The sequence below is a fragment of the Periplaneta americana genome, chromosome 12 (assembly GCF_040183065.1).
Source record: "Periplaneta americana isolate PAMFEO1 chromosome 12, P.americana_PAMFEO1_priV1, whole genome shotgun sequence".
NCBI lineage: Eukaryota > Metazoa > Arthropoda > Insecta > Blattodea > Blattidae > Periplaneta > Periplaneta americana.
In genome coordinates, this window is record NC_091128.1 from 174375437 (window position 1) to 174388655 (window position 13219).

General features: G+C 38.5%; 1 protein-coding gene across 1 annotated transcript in view; it reads right to left on the reverse strand.

Moving 5' to 3' along the window:
- The window catches only part of Phlpp (PH domain leucine-rich repeat protein phosphatase), a 142985-nt gene extending 130362 nt beyond the window's left edge, over window positions 1-12623 (reverse strand). Inside the window, exons 1-2 of the mRNA XM_069842612.1 lie at window positions 12405-12623; window positions 2356-2635 (exon numbers count right to left, since the gene is read on the reverse strand). Coding sequence (XP_069698713.1) covers window positions 2356-2635; window positions 12405-12584 — 460 coding nt within the window. The 5' untranslated portion in view covers window positions 12585-12623. The remainder of the gene's footprint in view (window positions 1-2355; window positions 2636-12404) is intronic.
- Between the last annotated feature and the right edge of the window lie 596 nt (window positions 12624-13219).

Below are 13219 nucleotides of genomic sequence, written 5' to 3' on the forward strand. Positions count from 1 at the left end.
GTTACCTGGTTGAGGTTTTTCTGGGGTTTTCCCTTAACCCATTAACCCTTAAATTGACAAAGTATCCTATAGGATACAACAGGTTAATAGGCTATATGCTATAATTTTAATAGGACATAGAAAAAAAAATTGGTAGGAAAATTAAAATTTCACAATACTGTAATATTGTACAACATATAAAATATGGATATTGTGGTAGTTGTTTGAGAGAAAGACAGTCTGTCAGCTTTCCCAATAACGGGACTGCCTCATTGGACAAAGCATAACAAACACACAGAGTGAAAACAAAAACAGACCACTAAAGAGAAATGTGAAGAACGAACAAAAAAGGGAAATTAAGTACAGATAATAGCATACAAATAACAGGCCTAAACATAGTAAACAAATAGATTAGACGTTCAAACAAAAGTTCTTCCTTCTTAGGAAACAAAGTACATGTGGTATTTTAAAATGGCAAATGATCCTCTGATAGCAGTAAAGGAAACATCACGAATGAAGTCGTTGTTCAGCTGGAACTTCTTGCAGTCAGGCAAGGTTTAATAAACTAGTGTAAGAAATGAAGTTTTGCCAATTTAAGAATTAAGAGCAAATGCTAAGTAACTTTCGGCGCTGGACCCTGGACTCATTTCGCTGGTATTATCACCTTCGTATTATTCAGAGGCTAGATAATCATCGCAGCTGATAAGCGACGTAAAATAAAAAATTTCATAATGACAAAATACATTAGATCTCCGTTACCTCGCTCGTTAGGCATACATATGCCGGCTGACTTCCAAATGCAGGCAAAGATCGCAAATTCACATGAAATAGTTATTGATAGGAGAACAGGAATGAAGAAATGAAGGGAAATTAAAACAAAGAGGGAAGAATATGATAAATACAGAAAAAGCCACGACCTTTAAATTCATAGGACGAGGACAAAAAAAAGGTGACAAAGACGAGAAGACAGTGTTGAGAAGGACAAGGAGAAAGCAAAAGCAATGACAAGAACGGGGAGAGAAACAAAACCAATGACAAACACGAGGAGAAAAGCAAAAATGATCACAAGGACGAAGAGAAAAAAAAGCGATGACAAAAATTAGAAGAAAGAAAAAAGTGATAACAAGGACGAGGATAAAAATGAAAATAATAAAAAGGCGGAGAAGAAAAACAAAAATAATGACCAGGAGAAAAACGAGGACGAGGAGAGAAGCAAAAGTGATGACAAAAATGAGAAAGGCAAGTGACGACAAGGAGAAAAACAAAAGAAATAACATGAACAAGGAGAAAAACAAAGTGATGACAAAGACGAGAAGAAAAACGAACTAATAACAAGAACGAGGAGAAAAATAAAACGAAGACGAGGAGAGAAGCAAAAGTGATGACAAGGACAAAGAGAAAACAAAAGGGATAACAAAACGGCTCTGTATGATTGTGAAACATGGCTTCTCACTTTCAGAGAGAAACAGAGGTTAAGAATGATTGAGAATAAGGTGCTTAGGAAAATATTTGGAACTAAGAGGGATGAAGTTACAGGAGAATGGAGAAAGTTACATAACGCAAAACTGCACACATTGTAACTTATTCTTCACCTAACATAATTAGGAACATTAAATCCAGACGTTTGAGATGGGCAGGGCATGACGCACTTATGGGTGAATCCAGAAATGCATATAGAGTGTTAGTTGGGAGGCCGAAGGGAAAAAGACCTTTGGGAGGCCAAGACATAGATAGGATTATATTAAAATGGATTTGAGGGAGGTGGGTTATGATACTAGGGACTGGATTAATCTTGCTCAGGGTAGGGACCGATGACGGGCTTATGTGAGGGCGGCAATAAACCTTCAGGTTTTCTAAAAGCCAGTAAGTATAACAAGAACGAGGAGAAAAATAAAACCCGTGACAGAAATGAGCAGAAAAAGGCGATGACGAGAACGAGAAAAAACAGTCGATGACGAGAACGAGGAGAAAAAGAAAATTGATGACAAGGACGAGGGTACAAACAAAAGTGAATACGAGGAGAAAAACAAAAGTGATGAAAATATGAGGAACTAACGAAAACGAAAATTAGTCCATAACGGACGAAAAACGAAAGTAGAGGATACGAGGAGAAGGACTCAGATGGGAAGTATATAAGAGCAGGGCAGAAATAAAAGCAGCGAGGAAGAGGAAGAAAAGAACAAAAGCGAGAAAAAGGAAAAACGAATGAGAAGCAAGGATGTGAACAAGAACAGAACGTGGGGTAGAACAAAAATTAGTGAGTTGAGAAAGAAATAGAAGAAGAAGAAAATGAAAGCGAGAAATCCAGAGGGATGAGGTAGGAGAACAAAATCTAGAAGAAGGAAATTGAAGAAATGAACAGAAAGGAGAGGTTACCTGGGTACAGCAGAAGGCGCGAGTGCAGCAGCGCCACTGCGCGTCTCCGCCACTGCGGGAACACCAGGCCCTTGAGCACCATGATGGCGCCGCAGCGACTGTAGCCCTCCAGCGGCGCCGCAGGGCCCGTGTGGAAGCGCAGCAGGTGGCGCAGCTCGGGGTCGATGCCCAGGCGCGCGCGTCGAGCGGCCGTCGTGTAGCCCAGGCGACGCAAAAAGGTGTCCTGCAGCTCCAGGGGACGCTCATCCGGCGCCAGGCGTCGACTGTGTCCGCCCCCGTACTGCAACACACAGTGACACTTCTGAGTGCAATGCTATTTGGGTTATAAAGTCTGTTTGTGTGTTGAATGAGTTAGTCGTTACTTACTTACTTACAAATAGTTTTTAAGGAACCCGAAGGTTCATTGCCGCCCTCACATAAGCCCGCCATCGGCCCCTATCCTGTGCAAGATTAATCCAGTCTCTATCATACCCCACCTCCCTCAAATCCAATTTAATATTATCCTGCCATCTACGTCTCGGCCTCCCTAAAGGTCTTTTTCCCTCCGGTCTCCCAACTAACACACTATATGCATTTCTGGATTCGCCCATACGTGCTACATGCCCTGCCCATCTCAAACGTCTGGATTTTAAGTTCCTAATTATGTCAGGTGAAGAATACAATGCGTGCAGTTCTGTGTTGTGTAACTTTCTCCATTCTCCTGTAACTTCATCCCGCTTAGCCCCAAATATTTTCCTAAGCACCTTATTCTCAAACACCCTGAACCTATGTTCCTCTCTCAGAGTGAGAGTCCAAGTTTCACAACCATACAGAAGAACCGGTAATATAACTGTTTTATAAATTCTAACTTTCAGATTTTTGGACAGCAGACTGGATGATAAGAGCTTCTCAACCGAATAATAACACGCATTTCCCATATTTATTCTGCGTTTAATTTCCTCCCGAGTGTCATTTATATTTGTTACTGTTGCTCCAAGATATTTGAATTTTTCCACCTCTTCGAAGGATAAATCTCCAATTTTTATATTTCCATTTCGTACAATATTCTGGTTACGAGACATAATCATATACTTTGTCTTTTCGGGATCTACTTCCAAACCGATCGTTTTACTTGCTTCAAGTAAAATTTCCGTGTTTTCCCTAATCGTTTTGTGTATTTTCTCCTAACATATTCACGTCATCTGCATAGACAAGAAGCTGATGTAACCCGTTCAATTCCAAACCCTGCCTGTTATCCTGAACTTTCCTAATGGCATATTCTAGAGCGAAGTTAAAAAGTAAAGGTGATAGTGCATCTCCCTGCTTTAGCCCGCAGTGAATTGGAAAAGCATCAGATAGAAACTGACCTATACGGACTCTGCTGTATGTTTCACTGAGACATTTTAATTAATCGAACTAGTTTCTTGGGAATACCAAATGAGTTAGTCGTTATGCAGTTGAAAATGGGGATGTAGACTTCTATTGAATACTTAGGCGCAATTGTATAGAACTCCCTGACTAAAGATCAACTTCGATCGAAGATCGAAAAGTGAACCGAGTTCAGACACTTCTTCTATTGTATAAAACTTTTCTGCGATCAAATTACCTTGGTTCAAATGCAATCTAAGTTCACGTGAAAAGGATATGGCAACATCGCATAAACAGGTGAAATACGTGATGCGCGGACAGGTTTGTTCAGTGTTGCCAATCTAGCGACTTTAACTCTTTTTCAACAACAATTTCTTTTAACTTTTATATTGCTTAAATAGGGATTTAGTGACCTTTTTAGTACCCCATAGTGACAAAATTTAATCTTTCTTTGTTGATAATGAGAAATCTAGCGACTTTACAACTACTTTTTGGCGACTTTCCGTACACTCTGTTGGAGACACTGGTTTTTTGTGCAATGTAAATAATGGCGGACAATAAGAAGAAGGTTGACTGTTCTCCAAGTTGTTATCATTTTATGGTGTTTGATAATGCTAAACATAATAAAGCTTTATAAAACGACAATTTTCGTTTAGTAATACAGTTAATTGAACATTTATGAATGTACCTATCATATCCATTAATAATTAATGGTTGTTATAAACATAATATAATTATAGGTTATGTTATTTGATACTGCTGAACACGATAGAGCGTTATAAAATATAAGAATGTTTGTGTATTAAGGCAAGAAATTGAAAGAAATATATATAAATGTACCTAACATATCTATTAATATTAATAATAATGGATATTTTATTTGCACAATCTGTCACTCGTATATTTCAAACAGAAAAGAAATTACTGAACTTGGATCATCTAACTTAATCGGAGAAATTTCTTCAGTCAAAGTTGACTTTAGTTTGAGACAAATTAATCTCAGTTTAGACTTTATACAACACAAAATTCCAAGTTCAGCTGAAACAAGGATCAATTTAACCTCTGATCTAAGATTAAATGGTTTATACAATCGGGCCTTAAAGTTACCAAATATTCATCTCAGTAGCTGGTCTATTGGTGTAATGGTTGCCGTGCTGGCTATTGAATACGAGGTTCGTAGATTCAAACCCCACCGAGGGCGATGGATTTTAAAGGGCGATGAAATTCTTAGTATGACTTTCTATGGGAGGGAAATAAAGCAGTGGGCCCCGTATCACAGATTTGTAGAACATAAAGAACGATGTTCCTGATGTTCAGACATTTAAGAGCCTATGAAGAGTAGGCTACGTGTAATTACACTTGTTGCTAACACCATTGCTGCCAAGATTTGCGCTGCAGTTAGCCTACCTTGCAGAACTGAGTAATTTCAATTGCTGATCAATATATTCTGAAATGTTGGTTCTGTATACTGACTGTAAATGTCATGTATTTGAGGATTTTTTTAATATTCCCAGAACTAATATGTAGGTCTATACACTACGGATCCACACCTGTGGAGTAGCGGTTAGCGCGTCTGGCCGCGAAACCAGGTGGCCCGGGTTCGATTCCCGGTCGGGGCAAGTTATCTAGTTGAGGTTTTTCCGGGATTTTCCCTCAACCCAATATGAGCAAATGCTGGGTAACTTTCGGTGCTGGACCCCGGACTCATTTCACCGGCATTATCATTTTCTTCTCATTCAGACGCTAAATAACCTAAGATGTTGATAAAGCGTCGTAAAATAACCTACTAAAATAAAAAAAAATATACACCATGCCTATAATCTTTGGGATACTCCCATAAATAACTTATTCTAGTGTATCTAAAAATTGTTATGTATTTACATTATAGTGTTGACCAAAGTCTGGTAATAATGCTGAAATTCGTAGTAATACAAAGTTATACTTTTTAAATGAAACACCCTGTATTTCATTCCTTAAATTTGTTACACTCTCAATCCTGATCCAAATAATATAATATAAGCATGAAGTACCATAACTTTGTATTCAGTTTATTACTAAAACAATTGAGTTTAAATATTATGTGTATTCTTTTCGCTGTATAATTTTATAAAGACATTTGATTCCCTCACAAGCACTCAAAAATGCAAGTAGGCAGAAATCCACGCTCTAGTGATGACAGCCACACGGTTGAATTCATTTTATCGTTCAGTTGATCATGTATGTGTATGGAACAGCTTCCGTGCTCCCCTGTTCCAGATTCACTTATTTACTTTCTTCACAGCACCACTAGGAGAAAGTACACAGTGGATTTCAGATAGAAGCATTTTCATTTCCTGAGTTAGTATGGCATTGCCTATACGCTTTTCAATATCTGAATAAGGGTCCTATTCCAATCCACCGTCTGTATTTCCACGGAATTATCAGAGAGCTCAATTAGTACAACAAATGACTATGGAATGGAAGGTCCCGGGTTCAGTCCCAGGTGACGGGGGCATTTCTCTCGTTACCTGACTTCCAGAATGGCTTCCGGTTGGCTGGACTTTCAAAGGCCAGACCCGAGATCGATCCTTACACTTAGACTGGCATTGGAACATCGTGTGCTCTATATGCGATTATTGTTCCAGTCCGACATTTGTGAATCCGATGCTGACATGCGGGCCATCTAGCCTCAGCCGTGACAGAACTAGGTTCCATTTCGTATGAGTACCTAGCAAATAGTGATGGTATAATTTCGCTATATAAAAATATTCTTTATTATATGAGAGTTTGGAAACTTTATTCAACATTTACGTCCTGTTTTCGCACACGACATTCTGCCTTTTATGTACGTATTGTACATACCTATACACACGTTGACGCAATGTGAATTGTTGGTAGACATTACCTAAATACACAATAATCATTAAACTTTATACACTGACTTTGTACACTTGAAGTCGTAACACGACTTGTGACTACAGCGAATGCCATATGGCGACTGAGGATGTACTATGCCGCACCTCTAACAGCCCGTGCATCGCAGACCGCGGAGGGAGCGGGCCGCTAGTAACGGCCAGGGATAAAATCAGCCGATTTATAAAGAAACTTGATTTCTGGTCAATATGATGATGATGATGATAATAATAATAATAATAATAATAATAATAATAATAATAATCCGTGGCGCTACAGCCCGTGAAGCGCCTAGACCGACCAACCGGCTGCTGGCCTCACGCCCACATGCCGAAGCAGAGGTGGACGATCATCCAACCAGAATGGAGGTATCGTGTGGTTAGCACGATGATCCCCCCAGCCGTTATAGCTGGTATTCGCAACCGGATTTCGCTACCTATCGTAGCTGCCCAAGTGCATCACGATGCTGGGTGGGCACCGGTCCCATACACTAGCCGAAATTTCATGAGAAAATTTCTTCCCCCATGAGGACTCGAACCAGCGCGCATTCCGTAAGGTCAATATGACTAGACAAAAATAAATTTAATTCATTCCAGTGTATTAAAATTATGGAAATTTTAGCCACGTATGATAGACAAATGCTAGTTTGTTTTTGCCAACAAGCAATTAAGTTTCCACAATTTTAAACAACAGGTTTTTAAGAATTTTTTTTTTTAATTGAAAACAATTTATTATGACAGTGACAGATGGATAGTGAATCCGTTTTTAGACATTTTCGTCCAAGTGGCTCAAGTTACAGAAAATATGGAGGAAAAACTCGTTGGAATATGTGCCTACTGTCGGAAAATTTAAACTAGATTTATTTTCGAAGAGCATAGACCAGTTTAAGATCAAAAGAATGTAAGAATACCTCGAGCATGGAAAAGTACGCATTTTTTTTAATTGTTTGTAATATTTGCAACTTCATATTTATGCAAAATCAATTTTTCTATGATCATCAAAACAAAAGCGAGAAATTTCCTTGCATTTGAAAATGATATCATTGTGTGCATGGAATATGGGGTCCATATTTTTGGAAAGCAGACATATTTATTTCATTAATTATTTTTTATTTATAACTACTGAAACATTTTTTTATTCTTATGTTCAAAGTTATGTATGTTTATCTTTATAAATACAAAATAATATTTTTAAAAAACTTTTCTGCGTTATTTTGTAAACTCGTGACCCCTCTCAGCTCTTTACACAAACCCGTTTGGGGTCGCTATCCCCACTTTGGGAACCACTGTACTAAAGATTTCTTCACCCTACAAGTAACGACTATGAATTAGGTCATAAAACTTAATTCTCAGGCCTTAAAATTGTCAGCGTTTAGAGAATAATGAAAAAAAAAATGACCATTTTCAACGTTAAGGGTGCACTGGAAGGAATGGTGAACGGAAAAAATGTTCGGAGCAGAAGAAGATATCAAATGGTAGACGACATTAAGATGTATGGATCATATACTAAGAGGGAGACAGAAAATAGGAACGTTTGGAGAACGCTAGATTTGCACTGGAAGACTATCCTTGGGCAGAGCACTTTGAATGAATGAATGAATATAAGCTTCAACTTCCATGAAGTTAATTTCACTATTATCTCAATTCCTGTAAGTCACAATTACTGAGAAAGCAAAATCCTTGTGAGTAGTTATTAAAACGCCTGCCTGCAGCCAGACGTGGCGTCCTTGCCCGGCGCGAGTCTTGCCAGATGTCGCACTACGCTCGGACGCCATTACTTCGGAAAATATCCGACATTCAGTTTTACAGGAGGTTGCATAGAACAGGTAGCCCTTCAGCAAGCTACTAAGGGATATGAAATCCCTCCTTCATCTGGGCTTGAACCCAGCTATTTGTCGTTCAATGGACAATGAACATAACCTCTTATGTTTCCAATATTTTTATATACCCTCCTGTCCACACCTGTGGAGTAACGGTCAGCACATCTGGCCGCGAAACAAGGTGGACCGGGTTCGAATTCCGGTTGGGGCAAGTTACCTGATTGAGGTTCTTTCCGGGGTTTTCCCTTAACCCAATATGAGCAAATGCTGGGTAAGTTTCGGTGCTGGACCCCGGACTCATTTCATCGGCATTATCACCTCCATTTCATTCAGACGCTAAATAACCTGAGATGTTGATACAGCGTCGTAAAATAACCTAATAAAATTTAAAAAATAAATATACCCTCCTCCCCCCCCCACAACGCAGTCAATACCAACGTATGAAAGGTTAAATATACGAAGTGGTTTTATTTATCCAAAAATACAGGGAAAGTGTTTCAGTAATGATTATTGTTATTCAAAAATACATGCAATTAAGTTTAGAGCCTTGTTGAAACATCGTGCAGTGTTAAATAAATATTACGAAAGCCACTGCACTAACGAAGCTTTACAACGCTGCATATCTTTATTTTTCATTCTGCAAAGGAATTCTACAATGTTACATTTGTTGGATCAAATGTCTATCTTGATTGAACTAGTCGATCTGGTTGGCGAGTTGGTATAGCGCTGGCCTTCTATGCCCAAGGCTGCGGGTTCGATCCCGGGCCAGGTCGATGGCATTTAAGTGTGCTTAAATGCGACAGGCTCATGTCAGTAGATTTACTGGCATGTAAAAGAACTACTGCGGGACAAAATTCCGGCACATCCGGCGACGCTGATATAACCTCTGCAGTTGCGAGCGTCGTTAAATAAAACATAACATTTTTTTTGATTGAACTAGTGACAGTTGTCAGTCCGAAGAGTAATGATGATTTGATATAAGTAACGGTTTTAAACACAGTTTTAAAAAGTAACTGAAGGGTGGTATACAAAGATGGATATGTGCCAGAAAAGTTCATAATGTTAATTTGTCAGTTCGAATTGTGCAAGTTGGACGGAAAGTTGTATTTCCATTGCACGGAAAGATTACGAGTGTTTACAATTTAAATCTGCCACACTTGAATACGATTTAAAATGAGAGAGAATAGAGCTGTACCTTCTTTTGGGAGGGAATCGGGCAACTCCGTTTAATTCCGTAACTTTACATAATTATCTCACTTGACGGTATGTGTCAGAGGAAGAACAATTGTTTGTATGCATCTGAAGTCTGATTGGTGTAACATGTAGCTAGTCGGTGATGTATGCAATGGAGGGGGAAAGGAACTGGCTATTCTACCCCATTATTTTTTTACTTAGTTGCCTCATAAGTGGTGCATTTTTGTATCACTTGTGACGTTCAGATCTGTCTTCGGGCAGTTGACAAAACAACAATAAACACACGTCTCAACTTAAATAAAAGTTGTAAGGGCCGATTTCACCATGTTGCTAATCCACAATTAATACTGTAATTGTTTTTTAACTTAAATATGGAAGTTAAATCATATTTAATTCTCTTGAATTTCACGAAACTAATACGCATTTAAAATAAAGTCAATTAATTTAATTCCCAATTTAAGTAAAATCATAATTTCGAAGGCTATGTGGCTTGTTAATGTAAGCAGTCACCTATGTAGAGAAGTCATTTGTTTTATTATGGCAATAAAATGTCGTCATAAACAGAGGTAATCTCAAAACATATTAAAACCATCGAAAATAAAAAGACTGATGGGTAGGAAAGCATAAATAGGAGACAAAACGAGGTAATACGAAAGTAGATGCAAGCAAATATCATGCAACAAGCAAAATGGGAAAAATTCATGGATTTGTGCTATTCCAGTGCCTTCAAATGTAATATTAGGCCTACATGATACATTTGTTATTCATGTTACTTTAGTTGCCGTATTTTAGGCAACTGAAGATTGATTAAACGTTTCTTCATTAAATGCATCATGTAAATAATGTTGTGTATTATTTGACTATCAGTTGGAAATTCTTAATCACCTTCTGTACTATTGAAAATAATATACAATGGTTATATCTTGCTTAGCCTAAACCGCATTTGCAGATCTTTTCCGTCCATTGTATTAAAATAATCTTCTCTTTCGGAAATTATCCTTGCTCTTCTTGGTAAGAAATCACATTTTCAAATATCAAGTCCATCTTTGTCTTCGCCAAGATGAAAATTATTGTTGTTAATGCAGAATTAATTATTTAAATTGCCAAATATTGACCAATTAACTTAAATGTACTTTAATGAGAACTTAAAAGTCCAGTTTGCATTGGTGAAATGCATTGTCCCTGTAAGTGTCAATTAAGAAGATTTGAAGTAACAAAGTTAAATAAGTTTAATATTTTAGGAGAAAAATTCGCTCCGGCGCGCCGCGGATCGAATCCGGGTCCTTGGTTCTACGACTACTGAGCTACGCCGAATTCAGTCCACAGCACCGGATCGAACCTTCCTCCTTCGAGGTTTCCCTTTATGGCCTGACTCCAAGTTGGGCATATGTGTTGACGTGTATCCAATGTCAACTGCCATTATACTAGGAGCGCACTCAGCTGAGTGACTTGTTGGCCGGGAATCCGCAGTTATTATGCACTGCTAGCTGAGAGAATATTATATATATATTAATTTCTCCTAAAATATTGGGTGTCAATATTACAGATAAATTCTGTAGGACAAATTAATATATCTATAATCTGTACTAATAATAAATCTGTAGCCAAAATTTTTCTGGTAATTTTCCATTTTCCAAAAATAGTTGGTCCTAACATATATAATTAATCTCCCTGAAACCGAAAATCGCTTTTTTGAAATTTTTGTTTGCATGTCTGTCTGTCTGTCTGTATATTTGTTACCTTTTCACGCGATAATGGCTGAACGGATTTCGATGAAAATTGGAATATAAATTAAGTTCGTTGTAACTTAGATTTTAGGCTATCTGGCATTCAAAATACATTATTTAAAATGGGGGGGGGGTTATAAGGGGGCCTGAATTAAATAAATCGAAATATCTCGCTTATTATTGATTTTTGTGAAAAATGTTACATAACAAAAGTTTCTTTAAAAATAATTTCCGATAAGTTTTATTCCTTGAAAAATTTTGATAGGACTGATATTTAATGAGATAAATGAGTTTTAAGATTAAAATAACTGCCATCTAAGGCCGTGTAATGAATTAAAAAACAAATGACTTCGTCTATAAGGGGCCTTGGACAGCAACAATCGAAACCTATGAAACATAGCCTACATAGAATGTTTCTGTGTTTGTATGAAGTAATATCGGAAGCTAAATTAACAGATCTGTATAATTAATTATTAATTCACCATTGGAAAGTGTAGTTTCTCTAGATGGACATAATGCTATAATGTTATTACAGTAACTTCTGATATAATATAATGTAATATAATATAATATATGTAATGTAATATTATATAATATAATTTAAGTTATTTGAAGGGTTCAGAACCATAGTGGGCCAAACGCCATTTACTGAATACGTAGAAAACAAGGGTTAAAATTAAGTTATTACCATAATTCAATGGAAACCTATAACAAGTAAAATAAAGTATACACATTAAATCTAAATTATGTCAATGTTCATTAAACTATGGTTGCATTTAATAAAAATTAAGAAACATGTTAAAGGAATTGTCATTGCACCAAATGAGTGTCTCTGGACCAAAATGATCGCATTTTAATGTTTTAAAATACAATTTAAATTAAGTAACATATTAAACGATTTATCCCTCTATCAAACACGAATGTTTCCTGGATCAAACGTCCTATTTTAATTATGTAATTACTTTATATTTATTTCTAACGGGTGCAGCGGAGCGCACGGGTACGGCTAGTGTTAAATAAGTTTGGTGAAATCGGCCCAGTCCTGACAGTTGCTGTGCTGAAGCGCCTACCTGCAGCCAGAGCGTGGCGTCCTCGCCCAGCACGAGGTCGTGGCCGATGTCGCGCACCGTCGTCTCGTGCGTCAGGTACACCAGGGTGCCCCGCGCCTCGCTGAACACGCGCACCCACCCGTTGGCCTGCGCCCCCAGGCGTCTGCTGCGGCGCCGCGCGTCCTGCTCCGCCGCCACCATCACAGACAGCGCTTGCACATGGCGTGCGGCCCGCGGAGTGCTCGGGGTGCGACTGGCAGCGTCCACCTGCCGGCCACGGCCGCCGGATGAGGCGCAACGCATGAATAATTCAAGGCTGCAGACGAATTCCGTCAGGTTCACCCGACAGCGTGCTGTGTGTGTTTTTCAAAACCCCCGAGACGTGTACACGGCACGCATTTTCTTGGTCCTGTACTCGGCCAACAATAAAACCACTGATTTACATAAGTTGTGCAGAACTACCTTGTAGCTACCGGCGTACCTCAGGCGGTAGCGCGTTTGTATGCAGATCCGGACTTGCGCTTGGGCGTGAATTCAATTCCCACCTGGGCTGATTATCTGGTTAGAAGTTTTTACGAGGTTTTCCCCGACTATAACGCCTCATTAGACGAATACTTGGCCTCATCTCGCCAAATATCAGCTCTCTGTCACCAATTCCACGGACGCTAAATGTATGGTGAGCCGTAAAAGGGACGTAAGTCATAAATAGGGCCCGGATTTTTCGAAAATGCGTATGCGCATATGCAAATGCATATTTTGAGGGTTAGTGCATATTTCGGCATTTATTTAGTTTATGTATGATCAATTATCTGACATTTCTGAGCGAACTGTAAATC